General features: G+C 40.2%; 1 protein-coding gene across 1 annotated transcript in view; it reads left to right on the top strand.

The window, feature by feature from the left end:
- The window catches only part of LOC149948284 (uncharacterized), a 53,009-nt gene extending 33,265 nt beyond the window's left edge, over positions 1-19,744 (top strand). The window contains exons 4-9 of the mRNA XM_090171900.1: positions 2,529-2,714; positions 7,845-8,142; positions 8,611-8,772; positions 16,947-17,092; positions 17,171-17,344; positions 18,545-19,744. Coding sequence (XP_090028026.1) covers positions 2,529-2,714; positions 7,845-8,142; positions 8,611-8,772; positions 16,947-17,092; positions 17,171-17,344; positions 18,545-18,961 — 1,383 coding nt within the window. The 3' untranslated portion in view covers positions 18,962-19,744. The remainder of the gene's footprint in view (positions 1-2,528; positions 2,715-7,844; positions 8,143-8,610; positions 8,773-16,946; positions 17,093-17,170; positions 17,345-18,544) is intronic.
- Positions 19,745-20,880: the final 1,136 nt, after the last annotated feature.

Genomic DNA, 20,880 nt, shown 5'->3' with positions numbered 1-20,880 from the left:
CTTACGGTAGGGAGCTGTTGGCGTGGCATGAAGGGCTTTCCACCACCCGCCTGCGAATTTAATCCGACAATAAAAGTCGCTAGATGACTTGGCCCTAAGGTGATGCCTTGGGTATTAGCCTAGCTGGTTAAATTTATCACTGCGCATTTGCGCTTATATTAAAACGCGTAACATCCTATAGTTAGGGATTTAACAATTGATTTGGGATAAGCATGGTTATTCGACTTATATGAGGTTGGATAACGACGCTGTACACTCTGTTTAAAAAGTCTTCGACAGGTGAAATTTTCGCCCTCTTTTTAATTCTGCTAGAAAACTATAATAGATAGATCGATGAAACCAATTGCGACTATTATTTATTTTCCAATATCTTTCGTTATTTATCGGTTTCGTGCGCCAAAAATTAATAGTTTGGCGGGAACCATCAAAACTCATTTTTGACAACTTTTTAAATATTGGTTATATGGCACTGACTCGCGCGTTTTTGAATTCACAATGGTCGGTTCATATTTAAAAAGTGGAAAAATTATCCCTCTACAACCAACGGTTGAGAAGTTATCGCGTTTACAAACTTTCGTCGAAACTAGGAAACTCCTGAAATGCATCAAGCGATTATTAAAACGCAACTTTGACAGCGGTCCAACAACATATATTTAAATTAAATAACAATTATTATAAACAATTTATAACGCAAATAGCTTTTTAAAAGCTTTAGCGTATAAAAAAGGATATTCTTAAAACCACTTGCCAAGTTGTCCTAGGAATTTGGTTTTTTTAAAACGGCCTTTAATTAAATATATTTTCAATGTTGTTGGATCGCTGTCGAAGTGGCGTTATTAATAATCGCTTGATGCATTTTAGATGTTTCGTAATTTTGACGAAAAAACGCGATAACTTCTCAACCGTTAGTTGTAGAGGGATAATTTTTCCACTTTCTAAATATGAACCGACCATTTTGAATTCCAAAGCGTGCGAGTCAGTGCCGTAGAACCAATATTTAAAAAGTTGTCAAAAATGAGATTTTGTGGTTCCCGCCAAACTATTAATTTTTGGCGGACGAAACCGATAAATAACGAAAGATATTGGAAAATAAATAATAGTTGCAATTGGTATCATCGATCTATCTGTTATAGTTTTCTAGCAGAATTAAAAAGAGAGCAAAAATTTAACCTGTCGAAGACTTTTTAAACAGAGTGTACCAGTAATAGCAACGCGTCCCGCAAAAAGTGAGACTCCCAGTGCCAGGGGTGAAGGAGGGGGGATTTTCAAAGGTTTGTCAACAGCTATAGCAGATAAATAGAAGCTCGTAAAATTAAAAAAAAGAACAATAATGCTATTCCTACCTCAATGGATTGGTCATTACCGGCGTAATATCGAGAAAGACGAGATCAGCTAGGCACCACCTTAGGCCCAAGTCCTCAAGCGACTTTTAAAGCCATTAATTCAGGTGGACGGGTTACAATGCGTAGAACGATGGTGGAAAGCTCTTCCTGCCAAGCGAACCAACAGCTCCCTACACTTACTATTACCGTTAATCTCTACAAAATTTTATGGGAAGGGGAAACCAGCGACTGAAACGGGAGAACATTCAACTGCGTGAAATGATAGAAGACCTATCGGCCGAAGTACCGATTTCATGTATCTTCCTCCAAATTGTTCTTTACTATTTCGAGTAGTTTAACATGGCTAATAAGTCTTTGTTAGCCACACTCTCTATCCCCCAGCTGTGGCTTGCGTCGAGGGTGCCACTGTCAGTGGTAGGGTTCTATTGGCCATGGCTTTTTTGTCAACTGTCCGGGTTAGTGGAAGCTGGCGTTGGCATAATGATGAGTAGGCTGATTATTCGCTTGGCACACCGGTATTTAAATATCTAACAACACATGTCCCAAGGATAGCGTTGAAAAGTAGTACCTTCTATCATCTGCTAGTATGGAGTATTTTCTGAATTAGGGTATTTTATAACCATTATCTGAATTAGGGAATTTTATAACCATTATCTGAATTAGGGAATTTTATAACCATTATCTGAATTAGGGAATTTTATAACCATTATCTGAATTAGGGAATTTTATAACCATTATCTGAATTAGGGAATTTTATAACCATTATCTGAATTAGGGAATTTTATAACCATTATCTGAATAAGGGAATTTTATAACCATTATCTGAATTAGGGAATTTTATAACCATTATCTGAGTTAGGGAATTTTATAACCATTATCTGAATTAGGGAATTTTATAACCATTATCTGAATTGGGTACTTTCCGCCGCTCTAGCTCCTGTTGACGATTTATTATAAAATTCTGACTAATCATAAGGGCGTTATCTATGCTAACAAAACAAGGTACCACCCTTAAAGACACTAAACCAAGAACCTTCGCGTGAATAACGAAAATTATGAAGTAATTTTACTCGAATCCGCGGAACAGGCTTCGAAAGACGTCACGCAATGATCCTATCCACACAGCACCGCGAGTAAGAAATTAGAATGAAATGGTTTCATGTTTGTTCTTTTCCGCGCGGACAGAACGGCACTCAGCAAAACGTGACTCTGCTGGAGCCCAGGTCGGGGCTGGACACGAACGTCTCCGTGCACCATTCCATTCCCATCCCGGTCCTCTTGTTGACCATCGCCGCTTCCGCTCTAGTCTTCGTGCTCGTGTTATCCACAGCCTGCCTCGTGGGACGATATCGCAGACGACGAAGATTACAGGTAATATACTCTTCTCAGGACCTCAGCCTAAGACGTATGGATTAGAGATAGATCGGAGAATTGTTAGTAAAGCGAGTTAGTCTCATTGGATTTCCCGCCTCCTCGACATAAACCGTCGCCGTTAAAACAAAACCACGTAATTTGAGATACGTGGTTTTGTAAACATTTACATATTCAGATTCTACACCCCCAATTTAAATATATAACATTAAAAACATTAATAGGTTGCAATTGAATTTCTTTTTTTAAATCGAGAAAACATTTAAACGTATCTTTGATATTCACAACGCATTTCGCGCAAAAGCACGTATCTCGCTTATTGTCAGCTCCTATCTCACTACATGACGCGAGACCACGTATCTCTAAAAATTCCCCTTTAGCAAAATATTTTTAATTTAAAATCCTCATAAATTCAATATTGAAACGAAATTATTTAAACTATAAAATTAACTCGCGTGTAAAAACCTAACACGCAATTTCACAAGTCCCTGCAAAATTAAAAATCCATTTTTCTCAAAAAGGCCACCGAAAAGATACATTGTTTTGTTTTAACGGCGATGAAACGCGTAGAGGTATATTAAGATAGTATACCATTGGACCGTATCCCATTCAACCAAATTGTACCATTAGGCCGAATCCCATTCAAGCGAAAACCTCTTTTTGAGTGGATTTTCTTAAATTTAATAATAAGCAAGGTTTCGTTTGCCTAGGGAGCATTTCTGTTTAAAAAACCAAATTTTAGACCCAACCTATCCAATGAGAAAGACAATATTACCATTAAAATAACAAGTTCAAACTTAAAACCCCTATTTTTAAGCCTGGTCCCGGTTAGATTGTTGTTTTTTTTTGTCTCTTGTAAAACAAACGCACTTTTATCAATTTCCTAACTACTCACACCGAAATGCATTAGGAAAAATAAGCATTAAATTTACTAAACTTAAATCGAACCAACGAAAGGTTATCAGTATATAAAACAAGTTGGCAAGCCAAAATATACCTTTCCTCGGAAGAGTTTCTAATTTTCAGTAAAGCGTAACATGTATCCGTGGTTCTGTCGTGCAGGAGGGCTCGGATTCGAATTCCGCCTGATACTAGCGCAAATTGAAAAAAAAATTATAACAAAAAGTGGGGTCTTTTGGAAAGAGCTTTTCCCTAATTCATTCCAAAAAACTGCGAACGCAGTGATTGCATTTAGCCCCGAAAAGGCGTACGCGTTCTCAGACCAGACAGACAGACCCACAGACAGACAGACACGGTGATTGTAAAACCCCTCCTAGGGGGGAGAGATAATTATCATTCAACCGAATCCCGCCATATTGGGCTAGAAATGAAAATACATTACGAATATTTTCTGGTCAATGGGATTCGGTCCAATAGGATACAAGCTATATTACGGTTAAAATGACCAGGAAGGCATTTTCACTCGAGAACCAATTACGGTGCCGGACAAAATAGAGTGAACCCAAGGCAGCGAAATAGGTTTTCTACGTTTAGGAAACGTTAGCCTATTGAAATTAGGTTGAACGAGACTCCGTTTTGGGCAACAAATAATAAAACCGCAAAAACATTGCCACTAGAAATTGTTGTTCCGTAGTTTCGAAGAACGAAATTCGCCTTTTAGCTCTCTTAACGATTACTACAATAGTTCGTCCGCTTTTTCACCACAAAACGCAAACATAGAAGATAGTGATCGTCTACGCGGGTCGGTTGCCCTATAACAAAAAAGACGCTTTGTTGGAAATAAACCTTTATTTTTAATACTATCGAAGGGTTTGTGATCCTTGTACGTGAAAGCTTTTAACTTTATGTAAAGTGGGTTTCTATAGAGAAGGATATTAGAAGATCTTCCACGAAACAACCGAAGCTTGAAAGAGTGTTACCAAACCTCAAAAGCAGATGATATTTCCCTGCAAAGAGCGCTCGAATGGGTTTTAGAATATTCGCAGTCCCATATAGTTAGATCCCAAAAGTCGGTGGTGTCAATTTCGTTTCTACAATAGTTATAGTTAGATTCCAAAAGTCGGTGGTGTCAATTTCGTTTCTACAATAGTTATAGTTAGATTCCAAAAGTCGGTGGTGTCAATTTCGTTTCTACAATAGTTATAGTTAGATTCCAAAAGTCGGTGGTGTCAATTTCGTTTCTACAATAGTTATAGTTAGATTCCAAAAGTCGGTGGTGTCAATTTCGTTTCTACAATAGTTATAGTTAGATTCCAAAAGTCGGTGGTGTCAATTTCGTTTCTACAATAGTTATAGTTAGATTCCAAAAGTCGGTGGTGTCAATTTCGTTTCTACAATAGTTATAGTTAGATTCCAAAAGTCGGTGGTGTCAATTTCGTTTCTACAATAGTTGGATACTTTCACTTGTTCCTGGGTTTCGTAGTAGGGTAAGAAAATTAACCCTACGCCGTCATTGTACTCCGATTCTGTGGTGGCAAATAGTTCGAGTCGGGTCTTTTTAGCAGATAATCAGACGATTTTATCAGTTGACTCTCTTTACACCTCCTTTTCAGAAGGAGTAAAAAGAGTAGTCCTAAATTAAAGGAACAGACGAATAGTTTATGATGTAGAGTAATTCTCAGCCCCGAACAGGCGAATAGTTTATGATGTAGAGTAATTCTCAGCCCCGAACAGGCGAATAGTTTATTTTAGAGTTAAAAGAGTACACCTTTAGTCCGAGAACAGGCGAAAAGTATTCACCTATTATCTCGTGAAAGCATAACGTCGTTCCTTCCGTCGTCTTCTCTCGCACTTCCTCTCTCAAGCTTAAGGGACTTTCGGAATCGATCTATTCTGATGTACCTCATTTCATTCTTCGTGAAACTAATAACGAGCGAGTCCCAGTTAGAGCTTTTTCCATTTCACTGATCCAGATTAATTCGGAATGCGTCTACGAACTCATTGATTTCGCTCCGATTGGATAATAATGGAACGTGTTTCGAAGATTCGAGCGCTTTATCCCGCTGTTGAAAAGGAACACGCGAACCAATTTAAGGCTATCGAACCAAGCGCGTTGGAACCCGCGATACGTCGAAGTCAATCGGCAAATCGGGTATGAGCGCTCGAGAGCGGTACACGAAACTTGTTGAAATTGCTCGGAGCTGATTCGAGCACGCAAATAGAACACGAAATGCTGATCATCATGGTCTAGATCGTTAAAAACCTTATTCTTTATAATTTTAAAATAGGGCTATGTATTAGCTTCGAAAATTATTATAAGAGGTGTGAACTTTAACACGAAATTGAGCCTGTTGGTGTTACCATCGCGAACCAAATGCTAAATAGGACTGTTCACGAGCCGAGCTGAGCGACCTTTTTGGTAGCTCGGCTCGACTCTACTAGCAAAAGCAGAGGCTCGACTATATATATATTATCCCTTTTAATTATGGACTTATCTACTTTTTCGCGTATTTTATCATCCTTCTCACAGTCCATAGGTGGTTTCTTCTAACTTAACTTATCGAAAATAAACGAGCCGAGCTGAGCTGGCTCACTTTAAATGCTTGTTAAAAAAATATCAAGTTACTAAGATTTTACGAATTTAGAAATTATTGATAAACATTTTTTAACATTTCAGAATTATTTAAAGGGATAATGAAATGGTAATATATCCTACTTTCTATCGAAATGTCGATGAAAAATACAAAAATTATGTTTACAATCTTTGATCGATTAAAACCAAATTTTAATTAATTAAAAGCATCGTACAAAACTTGGCAAAAGCTGCAGACGAAATTGTTCTCAGCGGTTTGAGCACGAGGATTCACGAGGACCGTCGAATATTGACAACCAATATGTTAAACGGGTGGGGTGCATTTGGCCGACTCCTCATTTCAAATTCATTGGCTCGAGGTTTGACGCGAAAAGAATGCGTCGTCATGGTAAAAAATAGGCGATCTTCCCGCGCAAAATAGGCTTATAAAACAATGGATTTAAAAACCTCAATTTCAGGTATTTGTATGGTTATACAAGAGATAATCAGGTAAGCGAATAATATAATAACCATGACTAGGCTTAATGACCAGTTTTCGTCGAATAGACCCATGATGAAAGTTGGGGGGCCGAAAATTAACATTTTTACCTGGCAACTCAGCATTTGGACGGAACATCCGTTTCCTTACTTCCGCCTGTATATTTCAATGGCGGTCACGTTGCTCAAAACGTCACAAACAGGATGTTCCGTCCAGAGGTCTCACTTAAGCCTCGTCTGCGGCCCCTCTTTGGTTATGGGTCTATTAGGGTAGCCAGGCGCGCGAGTTTTTCTCGTAAGTTTTCCCGCTTTAAGACACGCCCATTTCTACGAGCTTCATCACGGCCGTAAAAATCTTCCTTAGACATTCCAATTGTATACCTATATAGCTTCCTGGTAGGACTTTACTAAATAAAAATTACTAGCACCCCCTATTAAGGAATGTATTGGTATAGTAAATATCGAACGAAACGTACTGTACATGTAACATTCCCACGGCTAGGAGAGTGGGAAAAAATATTTTATCACGCTTTATGTCGCTTAAAAGAAAAACAACAACATTATTGGTGGAGAGAAAGTGGGAGGTATCAACTCCAGCCTTGGAAATAAGCGGTGGTCGCTGGGTCAAAGACCAGTTTATTAATTGCTCGGACCAGTTTTTTTATTCAAAAGCTAGGGGTTCACTGGTCCAGTGTTCAGTTTATTAATTCAAAATTATCTACCGTAATATTAACAAACTGCTCTACGTGACCACTTAAATAATTCAAGAGTTGGGAGTCACTGGCCAAATAGACCAGTTTAGAAATAAACCTTATTTCCAAGCCTGATCAACTCTCGCGGTATTAGGGGGGGGGGAGATTTCTCCCACACTCGACAGAGGCGCTGGTTTACAGACTTACCTATTTATTAGCGCGGGTGTGTCAATAACCTCGCGAGCCAGCTCGTGAGCCAATGTGGCTCGATACCAATTGGCTAGGCTTGGCTCGGCCCAAAAAAGCTCGCCCGTTTAATAATAGAGCCGCCATTGAGTCACGAGCCCGAGCTGGCTCTAGCTCGTGAACAGTCCTAATGCTAAGTCAAACGTCACGTTGGGAATGTTTCGCTCGTATTTCAACGAATATACGAAGTGGGTTTAATTAAAACTTGTCGTTGTTTGGCAGGCTACGGGTCGATACGGCGCCAACGTGGTGGAGACCGGGATATGTTGTCCGCCATTCGGGGTCAAAGGGGCATCGCCTCCCCCTTCTCCGTTCGGGGCATTCGGTCCTTTCGCCAGCACGGCCCTTGGCGCTGACTTGAGCAAGTGCCTGAGACAGTACGTCACCAACCCTAACTACTACTCCAGTTCCCCCGACGGACCGGCTTGGCTGAGATTGGTGCAGGACATGGAGATCCCAGCCGAGAGTCTCACCTTCACCCAAGAGGTCGGAGAGGGCTTCTTCGGCAAAGTACACAAAGGTGAGGAACATTCAAAATTAAAATATGCACGCTGTTCAATCGGAAACAAAACCAAGCCCATTCGCCATTCTAGTGTAATCAAGGTTGGCACTTTTTTTTAATAAAAATCAAAACTAATTTTTTTTTAATTGAATTTCATGATTTTTATACAATTAATAGCTCTTTTAACCGATATTTTACTTTTATCAGCTAGCTAATCTTAAATTAAATGACATCTTAATTAAATTAAATTACTATTTAATATTTTAGTTTGCTCAGATTTTCCCTGTATTTTAATATTTTATGGAACTATTTTTGCCTTTTTTTATTCTTCCATTTAAATACATTGCCCAATTGAAATCAATGATTTTTAAAGCTATTCACATTCTTGGTTACTGGAGGGATAATCACCTATTCAATAAATAGCGTGAAATGTCGGGCGAATTGTTTCGTTTAGCGTTAACCAATGGTTCCTTTTCTGTCGGGCAGCGGAGTATCGCCGCGGAGACGGCAGTGCCATCAACGTGGCCGTCAAAATCTTGAAAGACGGAGCGTCACCGGAAGCGCAGGCCGATTTCGAGCGAGAGGTGGAAATTATGTCCTCCTTCAACCATGAGAACATCTTGCAATTAATGGGAGTCGTCATACAAGGTAAACCCCGCCATCTTCTCCCGCTTAAACGAGCAAAACAATACGTTCTGATCCTACTCATTTATTCACGAGGTCTCTACATTTATTTATTTTTATATTAAAAGTACCGCGCTATTGAATAGCTTTAGAATGGAAATTGCGAAAATAGTACGTTTGAACGTTAATCGCTCCCATTTGAAATTCATCAATGGCGTTCTCTTATTAACATCTACCAGCTTAAAAATTCAATACGGGAGTTTGAAGCCCTTAAAATTTCCAAATTTAACTCCTCGGTGTTGCCAGATACGACGGGAAACCCGGTAACTGAAAACCAACGCTTCAAATTACGCTTGGCGACGACCCCCCATGTTAGGCACAGAGTTTTTTGGGATCTTCTATTTCAGGAAATTCCCCTATTAAAAGTTTGCGCTATTTTTGGAGCTGCGCTTTAAGGGTGATGCCCTTTGTGGAATCTACGTTTAAGGGTACAGTTCCTTTTTTGAGAACTACGCTTTAAGGGTGATTCCGTTTGAGGAATCTGCGTTTAAAGGAAAAGTCCATTAGGGAACTACGCTTTAAGGGTGATTCCGTGTGAGGAATCTGCGTTTAAGGGAACAGCCCTATAGAGAAGTGCGCTTTAAGGGTGATTCCATTGGAGCAATCTGCGTTTAAGGGAACAGCCCTTTAGAGAACTGCGCTTTAAGGGTGATTCCGTTTGAGGAATCTTCGTTTAAGGGAACTGCGCTTTAAGGGTGATTCGTTTGAGGAATCTGCTTTTAAGGGAACAGCCCTTTAGAGAACTGCGCTTTAAGGGTGATTCCGTTTGAGGAATCTTCGTTTAAAGGAACAGCCCTTTAGGGAACTTCGCTTTAAGGGGGATTCCGTTCGAGGAATCTGTGTTTAAGGGAACATCCCTTTAGAGAACTGCGCATTAAGGGTGATTCCGTTTGAGGAATGCGTTTAAGGGAACAGCCCTTTAGGGAACTGCGCTTAAAGGGTGATTCCGTTCGAGGAATCTGCGTTTAAGGGAACATCCCTTTAGAGAACTACGCTTTAAGGGTAATTTCATTTGAAAAATCTGCGTTTAAGGGAACTCCGCTTTAAGGGTGATTCCGTTTGAGGAATCTGCGTTTAAATTAACAGCCCTTTAGAGAACTACGCTTTAAGGGTAATTCCATTTGAAGAATCTGCGTTCAAGGGAACTCCACTTTAAGGGTGATTCCGTTTGAGGAATCTGCGTTTAAAGGAAAAGTCCTTTAGGGAAAAACGCTTTAAGGGTGATTCCGTTTGAGGAATCTTCGTTTAAGGGAACTGTGCTTTAAGGGTGATTCCGTTTGAGAAATCTGCGTTTAAGGGAACAGCCCTTTAGAGAACTGCGCTTTAAGGGTGATTCCGTTTGAGGAATCTGCGTTTAAGGGTACTATGCCTTAAGGGTGATTCCGTTTGAGGAATCTGCGTTTAAAGGAACAGCCCTTTAGGGAACTGCGCTTTAAGGGTGATTCCGTTTGAGGAATCTTCATTTAAGGGAACAGCCCTTTAGGGAACTGCACTTTAAGGGTGATTCCGTTTCAGGAATCTGCGTTTAAAGGAACAGCCCTTTAGGGAACTGAACTTCAAGGGTGATTCCGTTTGAGGAATCTGCGTTTAAAGGAACAGCCCTTTAGAGAACTACGCTTTAAGGGTAATTTCATTTGAAAAATCTGCGTTTAAGGGAACTCCGCTTTAAGGGTGATTCCGTTTGAGGAATCTGCGTTTAAGTTAACAGCCCTTTAGAGAACTACGCTTTAAGGGTAATTCCATTTGAAGAATCTGCGTTCAAGGGAACTCCACTTTAAGGGTGATTCCGTTTGAGGAATCTGCGTTTAAAGGAAAAGTCCTTTAGGGAAAAACGCTTTAAGGGTGATTCCGTTTGAGGAATCTTCGTTTAAGGGAACTGTGCTTTAAGGGTGATTCCGTTTGAGAAATCTGCGTTTAAGGGAACAGCCCTTTAGAGAACTGCGCTTTAAGGGTGATTCCGTTTGAGGAATCTGCGTTTAAGGGTACTATGCCTTAAGGGTGATTCCGTTTGAGGAATCTGCGTTTAAAGGAAAAGTCCTTTAGGGAACTACGCTTTAAGGGTGATTCCGTTTGAGGAATCTTCGTTTAAGGGAACTGCACTTTAAGGGTGATTCCGTTTGAGGAATCTGCTTTTAAGGGAACTGCCCTTTAGAGAAGTGTGCTTTAAAGGTGATTTCGTTTGAGGAATCTGCGTTTAAGGGAACAGCCCTTTATTGAACTACGCTTTAAGGGGATTCCGTTCGAGAAATCTGCGTTTAAGGGAGCAGCCCTTTAGAGAAAAGCGCTTTAAGAGTTATTCCGTTTGAGGAATCTTCGTTTAAGGGAACAGCCCTTTAGGGTACTGCGCTTAAAGGGTGATTCCGTTCGAGGAATCTGCGTTTAAGGGAACATCCCTTTAGAGAACTGCGCATTAAGGGTGATTCCATATGAGCAATCTGCGTTTAAGGGAACAGCCCTTTAGAGAACTGCGCTTTAAGGGTGATTCCGTTTGAGGAATCTTCGTTTAAGGGAACAGCCCTTTAGGGAACTGCACTTTAAGGGTGATTCCGTTTGAGGAATCTGCGTTTAAGGGAACAGTCCTTTAGGGAACTGCACTTTAAGGGTGATTCCGTTTGAGGAATCTGCGTTTAAGGGAACAGTCCTTTGGGGAACTGCACTTTAAGGGTAATTCCATATGAAGAATCTGCGTTTAAGGGAACTCCACTTTAAGGGTGATTCCGTTTGAGGAATCTGCGTTTAAAGGAAAAGTCCTTTAGAGAACTGTGCTTTAAGGGTGATTCCGTTTGAGGAATCTGCGTTTAAGGGAACTGCCCTTTAGAGAAGTGCGCTTTAAAGGTGATTCCGTTTGAGGAATCTGCGTTTAAGGGAACAGCCCTTAAGAGAACTGCGCTTTAAGGGTGATTCCGTTTGAGGAATCTGCGTTTAAGGGAACAGCCCTTAAGAGAACTGCGCTTTAAGGGTGATTCCGTTTGAGGAATCTTCGTTTATAGGAACAGCCCTTTAGGGAACTACGCATTAAGGGTGATTCCGTTTGAGGAATCTACGTTTAAGGGAACTACGCTTTAAGGGTGATTCCGTTTGAGGAATCTTCGTTTAAGGGAACTGTGCTTTAAGGGTGATTCCGTTTGAGAAATCTGCGTTTAAGGGAACAGCCCTTTAGAGAACTGCGCTTTAAGGGTGATTCCGTTTGAGGAATCTGCGTTTAAGGGTACTATGCCTTAAGGGTGATTCCGTTTGAGGAATCTGCGTTTAAAGGAAAAGTCCTTTAGGGAACTACGCTTTAAGGGTGATTCCGTTTGAGGAATCTTCGTTTAAGGGAACTGCACTTTAAGGGTGATTCCGTTTGAGGAATCTGCTTTTAAGGGAACTGCCCTTTAGAGAAGTGTGCTTTAAAGGTGATTTCGTTTGAGGAATCTGCGTTTAAGGGAACAGCCCTTTATTGAACTACGCTTTAAGGGGATTCCGTTCGAGAAATCTGCGTTTAAGGGAGCAGCCCTTTAGAGAAAAGCGCTTTAAGAGTTATTCCGTTTGAGGAATCTTCGTTTAAGGGAACAGCCCTTTAGGGTACTGCGCTTAAAGGGTGATTCCGTTCGAGGAATCTGCGTTTAAGGGAACATCCCTTTAGAGAACTGCGCATTAAGGGTGATTCCATATGAGCAATCTGCGTTTATGGGAACAGCCCTTTAGAGAACTGCGCTTTAAGGGTGATTCCGTTTGAGGAATCTTCGTTTAAGGGAACAGCCCTTTAGGGAACTGCACTTTAAGGGTGATTCCGTTTGAGGAATCTGCGTTTAAGGGAACAGTCCTTTAGGGAACTGCACTTTAAGGGTGATTCCGTTTGAGGAATCTGCGTTTAAGGGAACAGTCCTTTGGGGAACTGCACTTTAAGGGTAATTCCATATGAAGAATCTGCGTTTAAGGGAACTCCACTTTAAGGGTGATTCCGTTTGAGGAATCTGCGTTTAAAGGAAAAGTCCTTTAGAGAACTGTGCTTTAAGGGTGATTCCGTTTGAGGAATCTGCGTTTAAGGGAACTGCCCTTTAGAGAAGTGCGCTTTAAAGGTGATTCCGTTTGAGGAATCTGCGTTTAAGGGAACAGCCCTTAAGAGAACTGCGCTTTAAGGGTGATTCCGTTTGAGGAATCTGCGTTTAAGGGAACAGCCCTTAAGAGAACTGCGCTTTAAGGGTGATTCCGTTTGAGGAATCTACGTTTAAGGGAACTACGCTTTAAGGGTGATTCCGTTTGAGGAATCTGCGTTTAAAGGAAGAGCCCTTTAAGGGTGATTCCGTTTGAGGAATCTTCGTTTATAGGAACAGCCCTTTAGGGAACTACGCATTAAGGGTGATTCCGTTTGAGGAATCTACGTTTAAGGGAACTACGCTTTAAGGGTGATTCCGTTTGAGGAATCTGCGTTTAAAGGAAGAGCCCTTTAAGGGTGATTCCGTTTGAGGAATCTGCGTTTAAGGGAACAGCCCTTTAGGGAACTGCACTTTAAGGGTGATTCCGTTTGAGGAATCTTCGTTTATAGGAACAGCCCTTTAGGGAACTACGCATTAAGGGTGATTCCGTTTGAGGAATCTACGTTTAAGGGAACTACGCTTTAAGGGTGATTCCGTTTGAGGAATCTGCGTTTAAAGGAAGAGCCCTTTAAGGGTGATTCCGTTTGAGGAATCTACGTTTAAGGGAACTACGCTTTAAAGGTGATTCCGTTTGAGGAATCTTCGATTAAGGGAACTGCGCTTGAAGGGTGATTCCGTTTGAGGAATGCGTTTAAGGGAACAGCCCTTTAGGGAACTGCACTTTAAGGGTGATTCCGTTTGAGGAATCTTCGTTTATAGGAACAGCCCTTTAGGGAACTACGCATTAAGGGTGATTCCGTTTGAGGAATCTACGTTTAAGGGAACTACGCTTTAAGGGTGATTCCGTTTGAGGAATCTGCGTTTAAAGGAAGAGCCCTTTAAGGGTGATTCCGTTTGAGGAATCTACGTTTAAGGGAACTACGCTTTAAAGGTGATTCCGTTTGAGGAATCTTTGATTAAGGGAACTGCGCTTGAAGGGTGATTCCGTTTGAGGAATGCGTTTAAGGGAACAGCCCTTTAGGGAACTGCACTTTAAGGGTGATTCCGTTTGAGGAATCTGCTTTTAAGGGAACTGCCCTTTAGAGAACTGCGCGTTAAGGGTGATTCCGTTTGAGGAATCTGCATTTAAAGGAACAGCCCGTTATTGAACTACGCTTTAATGGTGATTCCATTTGAAGAATCTGCGTTTAAGGGAACTCCGCTTTAAGGGTGATTCCGTTTGAGGAATCTGCGTTTAAGGGAACAGCCCTAATGGGATTGTCCCATTCGACCGAAAAACCCGCACTTCTCCGGGTTTAGGATTCGGTTTTATCCGTTTCAGCATCTGTCAGAACAGCATGCAGTGTTACCTAACCTAACCTAACCTCACCTCACCTCACCTAACCTAACAGACTTAAAAATATATTAAACCGCTTCCATAAAAAATCAAAAGGAGTAGCTCAATTGTGAATATTGCGTCGGTCGATTAGAAAAATACAAAACCCGCCTTTGGGCTAATTTCATCAAAAACATTGGCGGAATTCGGTCTAATGGGAATTCGGTCGAATGGGATTCGGCGCAATGGGAAGATACCTAGGAATTAAGTGGGAAATCTTCTAAATTTCTTTCTCTCCACAACAATTAATTACGTCAACAATGGATAATATTGCGGGGAAGTAATTAACAGTTATTTTTTAGAATTCTGGGTATAAAAATCTATCTTATTATGTACCCAAATCACCAAATTCAAAATGTGTCGAAGCTGACACTATCTCTCTAAGCGATTCTACCCTAATGAACTCTTTCAATCGCGTTCAAAACCTAATTAAGGATTTGACCGATATAATTAAGATTTTAATATAATCATAAAGAAGCTTCCAGTCTATTGAGCTAGAGAACGATAACTTTATTTTACCACTCTAAAATTGTTAGAAACATTTATTAAATAGTTGATTTTATAAAACAAAAAGTGGTCTTGCCCAGCTTGTTAAAATGTTGCTCTTACGTCACAAGACACAGCTTTATTAGTATATTTTGCGCACGAGCGATTTGCACGTGCGCGCTAGAAAAACCTATATTCCTCGCGACTGTAGCGCGCGCTAGTAGGCTTGTGAAAGTAAGATAAGTTAGAAGAAACCACCTATGGACTGTGAGAAGGATGATAAAATACGCGAAAAAGTAGATTAGTCCATAATTAAAAGGGATTATCCCTTTAATTATGGACTAATCTACTTTTTCGCGTATTTTATCATCCTTGTGAAAGTAAGAGGCTGTGACGTAAGAGCAACATTTAAACAAGAAGGCCAAGTTAGTTTATAAAAAGAACTATTCGACACAGATTTACGTCCTTTTGATAATTGATATGGCCGTCCTTTATTGGAGAATTTGGAGTGGCGAATCATACGCTTTGGCTATAAAAGTAATTATATATAAATATAAATATATACATTATCCTATTAAGGGTTTATTTTTGACGTGTAAAATTTAAATTAATAAAATATCGTTCTTATAAATAATTAAGTGCATTTCGTAAAATTTCCCGGTCGATATAACTAACAAACCAGCAAACAATCGTAAAATAATAACGATAAATTTGCGGATAATTAGGCGGAACTGTTTTTTGGCGACGAAAAATAAATTTAATCTGGCGGAATTGGCTTAACAGAAAAAGAAAACTAAAACTTTCTTGTAACGAGTATATTTTATTTCTAATTAAAAGAGATATTTTTTCCATCGGCAATTTGAAGCGTCAGCTCTGTTTTCTTCAATAAAATAATCCTCACCATTCATTAAAAAATTTCTGGACAAAACCTTTTTATTTCTTTTTTAATTTTATTTTCTAAAAAGAAAGCTTCATTATTCTGTTTTCCGAAATGTTCACACTCTCGGAAATAATCCTACAAGACAAAGATTTCGCGCGGATGCAACGCGAAGGGAATAAAAAGGAAAACTCGAAAACTTTCATTTTAAAATTTCGATTGTAATAAAGAGATAAGAAAATGAATGTGACAACCCGACCTAGCGAACTTATATTTGTCCGGAAAGACGTTTAGATTAAAACTGAGCTTTTAAATTCACCCGCGCCAAGTAATACTAACTTCAAAAATTTATTAAATAAAATGCTGGAGTAAGTCCGACTTACAAAAAAGGAAAATTACCTTCTACGTTTAGCGCTTCCAATATTAAGCCCGATTGGTTGACATTTTGCGACTGAGACCTAAATATTTGCAACGGAACCTGTGGCGTTTGCTGTAGAATATTCAAAACTCTCCCGCCGTTTTATAACCGATGCGAATTTTATTTCGAAAATTATAATAAATATCTTTTTGACTGAACAAAATTAAGTTAAAATATGAAAACGAACATTGTGTTTATCAATAGAGATGGTAATAGATTAAGTATTTTTTAAGGAGTTAAAGCTAAACCTATCTTAAAATGTAACGTATATTAAAAGACGCTAATATTGCGTGGTTTCAGTTAATGGGCGATTCAGCTAGAACTATTTTGAACCATTTAAGGAAGTTAAGCCATTCTCATCATTAGGAAAAAGTGTATTTTCTTGGGATTTTAAAAAAGGAGAAATTTGCTTACACCACGATAGAGCAATAAGAAAACTGTTTACAGGGAAACAAATATTCGATTTGAATGCTCTTAACAATACTAGATGGCGCCAGTTTAAAGCATTTGACGCGAAGGGAATAAAAACTCGGTAGTTTATTTTAAAATCAATTTCTATCCCTATTTGAAGCGACGTTTTATGTAAAGAAAAGCTCAACTCGTGGAAAAATTCGCCGTTAATAGAGACGCGAAAACCTTCGATATAATTTAAAACTTCCGCGTTTCAGACTGGTGGCACCATCTGGTAAGACTTTGGGTATTTCAAAATCGTCCTCTAATGGCGCTTTAGCCGCGAAAGGTACCGCTCTTTAGGCAAAAGCGTAAACCTTTAGCAATCGTCCTAAGTAGCGGCTTTCACTTTTATCAAGAAAAAGAGTCACGATAAACAACTAAAAGTATTTTTTATCGAACGGAGGTAGAAGGTCATTAAACTTTTTTCTCTTTTATTCGCGAATGGGCCAGACCATAACACGACTCCGTGGATGGTGTTCGAATTCATGGAGTTGGGAGATTTGGCCGAACTACTGAGACGAAATAATCGATGGTTGGGAAAACCGGCAACGCTCCGAGCGGATGAGGAGGACGACCGCTTCTACCGCCTCGAAATGGTACGCCAATCGGCTGACCAAGTTTGATTGAGGAAATTGCGATTTTTACGGACTTTTTCCTCGTTTCTCCTAACGCAGGGGGATCTGATATGGGTGGCCACCCAGATCGCCAGCGGCATGGTTTACTTATCCGCCCAGCATTTCGTCCATCGAGACCTGGCCTGCAGGAATTGTCTGGTGGGAACGAATCTCTTGGTCAAAATCTCGGATTTCGGCATGTCCAGGGATATCTACACGTGCGATTATTATAAGGTAAGGCTTAAAATCGAGAGCAGTTCGCGGCCTCGAATTACCGCCACCAATTGTAATAGGTTTATAAAGCAATTCGAGGATGATCCGCTTTGTAACCGCTGGAAACCGAGTCTTAAAAAAATGTCAATTTTCCTTCGACCTATAACGGTAGCCACGGGTCTCTAGCGGAAGACAAAAAAACTCGATCTAAGACCAATAATTGGGAAATAAGCTTTAAATAGCGCGTAGTTGGGCATTTTCTAGTTCCTCGGGCCAATTCATTCTCCGAGGTGGCGCTAAACCAACCGGGCAGTCAAACCTCGACTCCGAGGGTAATATGGGCTCAAAAACTAACGGGGCGTAAAATTGGAAGCGGAAGAAATTTGGCCTTGGAGGTCTCTGGGGAAATCCGAAACCTTCTTAAATGACTAGAAGAAGAGAAGGAAAAAAACGCTGTTCTATTTCTATAAATGTAACGCTGAGGAAGAAAAGGAGAACTCGCTTAATGTGGCTTTCTTTGAAAAAGAAACTACCTGGTTGATCGAACGAAAAAAGAGTCTTGGCAGCCGGATGAGGTGACACGTACGACTTCAATCCGACCTAATTGGCGCATTTGTTTATCTTCAAGTAGATAAAAAAAATCTAGTCAAATAGGAAACCATAGGGTATCGCTATCGAAGAGAATGACACGAAAGTTCATTTAGAAACAAATTGTCTATTTCGGTTCTAGTCCAATTAATCGGTTTTAAATTTAACAACATAAACCTTATTATACGTTTATTTTTAGACGTTTAATCGGAATAAACTTCGAGTAAAAACTAAGAACTTTAAGTAGCGATTAGGAAGAGTGGAGGGCCGAATTTCTCGAGAGAAAAATAGCAAACGCTGACCTCGTAGAGACTCCAAAGATTAACGGATTTGATACCTTCCGCTTTTCAGCTCGCTCTACTAATTAACGCTATTTCTATCGAGGCTCGAATTTCAGGCGGTTTAGGGAGATGAGACTCGCGCTCAATTAGACCAGCGTTTCTACACAACCCGTACTCTACCGATCAAGTTTCCTCGTATGTTTTGTCAAATTATAGCTGAACTCCGTCGAAATTTTTAATAACTGGGAGGTTGCTAGGTAATTTATTCGAAATATTTAAACCTGTCCTAAGCATTAACGTTTTTGAGAGCGGAATATCGAGTGAGCTGAAAAATCTTTGTCCGTCTATCCAGATTGGTGGATCCCGTTTGTTGCCGGTGCGCTGGATGGCCCCGGAGAGCATCATGTATGGGAAGTTCACGTTGGAGTCGGACGTCTGGTCGTACGGTGTCGTCCTATGGGAGATCTTCACGTACGGCAAGCAGCCCTACTTCGGCAACTCCAACGAGGACGTCATCAAGCTGATTCTACAAGGGGTGTTGCTGTCGCCGCCCGAAGAGTGTCCTCCGTTCATCTGCACCGTCATGGCCGGCTGCTGGCGGACGGAATCGCGGGAACGACTCCGTTTCGCCGACGTCTTCAACCTACTCGTGGCCAATTGTCCTTACCGGCAAATGGCGGAGTCCAGTTGCAGCGACATGTTCCAGGAAGAGTTGGACGCCGACGATTACTTGCTGCCCAAGGCCATCGGGTTGAGCTCCATCAGATAGAAAGTAGGCTCCGTTCTTCGAAAAGACAGGCGCGCTTTATTTATTCCATTGGTTTGTCTCTAGTATCGATACTCCGGTATACTCCCTTAATGCCCTGTCTCGTACGAAAGCTATTCGTACACTTTTAAAAACAGTTTTATACCGATATTTATTTTACCAGTGTTATATTACTTCGAATAAATAAAGCGAAGGAACATTTTTGTAAGTGATGACGGGACATTTGGTCAAATCGTTGGTTTGAACGTTGACTGCGGCCCGTAAAAGGAGCGCCATTATTTCTAACACCGTTTTGCTGCTACGCGGAAATTATAGAGCCATAAATTATGGACGCGTAAACGCGTTGCGGGTCTGCAATTTTGACGAGCTTAGTAATTAGATATTTCTTTCCATCTTACAATTTCGCTTCCAATTTCTCCCTCCATCGCATTCGCTCTCGAAACACTTCGACGAAGATTGTAAACCTATTTATGTAACTGTACCGATATTTTTGTTTAACAGTGATCTACCTGCCATTGTACAGTCTGTGATACTCATTAAAATACTCAAGTAAACAATTTAACGACAGAAACTACGATATGTAGGTACAACTTGTAACTTACAATTTTAACGCTTACCCCGAGCTATCGCGCGATATGCCATTTAAAATTTTATAACGACAGCTAACGTTGAGTCCGAGGAAATTGTACTATGTAGTTTCAAGATCGAAAACGAAATTAAATGTTCAACACGATGAAATGTTTTCAAGAATTGTTTTCAATTTAAAATATGCCACTGTACTCTTCTCTTGCGTAATTACAATAAATTAAATTTTAAATAAAATCTAAGCTATAAGTAAGGAGTAATTTAAATCATACGTAACACTAGGAATTAGTTGAATCTAGAACATTTCGAAGTAAGATCCAACTTCGTAGTGGTGAATATTTGCAAATGGCAAGTGCACCTTGTAGTTTCGAAACTTTCGCGAGAGTTGATTATCAAAGACCTGGTTTTTGAATGATTAGGCTTAGCTTCTCTTTTCGGTTTAGTTAGTCCGTAAGTCTATAATATTGTTTCGTAAGTTTGTCACTTTGGGGAATATTTGACTGAGAGCTAGTAACGAAGTGACGCCATCACAAGAAGAAAATCTCCCCCTAGCGAGGCGCTGTCAAAGGCTACGTGTGACGCCGGAGCGAGCAGACCCAAAACAGTAACGAAGCCCGTAATGCAGTCTGTCTTGTCATGTACTACGAAGTACTATAATTAGTCAATGGTCTTGTGAATAGCTCTCATTAAAACTTTTGAATGTGAAGAATAGGAAGTGTCACACTTATGTTATTATATTGAGCGGTACTGATGAGCCCTAAATAGGGCTAAGCCGGTCTGCCGTTGGAAATTGTGGATATTTTAACTACTTTTTAATTCGTTTTTGAGTCGAAGGGCTATTTGGTTGGAGTTTCACGTCTTTATTTAATTCGCGAACACTTATTGGTACCAGTAATTCGTAAGTTTTGTAATTACTTTAATATTTTTAGGGTTTAACCTGTTTATGGAACCCTTTTTATTATGGACTTTCCTTTTCGCGTGTTTAAGGTCAGTATGGTTAGGTAAAATTGGGAATCGTCGCTACGTTAGTCACACTTTTTAAAAAAGAACAAAATTTGTGCCTTGTTACGCCTAAAAACACGGAAGATGAATAAAAAATAGGACATTTTATCTTACCAAGAATGTATTTATTTATATTTAGGAAGAATGATTATGTTGCGACAATCGCCGAGCACATTGAACGCCTTTCCCCCGTCTTGAGCGGGGGGGGGGGAGACAAAACGTCACCGGCGTTTGATTACCATCCCGTTAGGTGACGTAAATTTTAAGCAGCCAATGAAATACCGGGACTATTCATTTTATTTTAAGTGGAGGAGCGTACTGGGGGGACCAACGGG

The sequence above is a fragment of the Leiobunum rupestre genome, chromosome 4 (assembly GCF_980474605.1).
Source record: "Leiobunum rupestre chromosome 4, qqLeiRupe1.1.hap1, whole genome shotgun sequence".
Classification (NCBI taxonomy): domain Eukaryota; kingdom Metazoa; phylum Arthropoda; class Arachnida; order Opiliones; family Sclerosomatidae; genus Leiobunum; species Leiobunum rupestre.
This window is presented reverse-complemented; position numbering and strand designations above follow the sequence as displayed.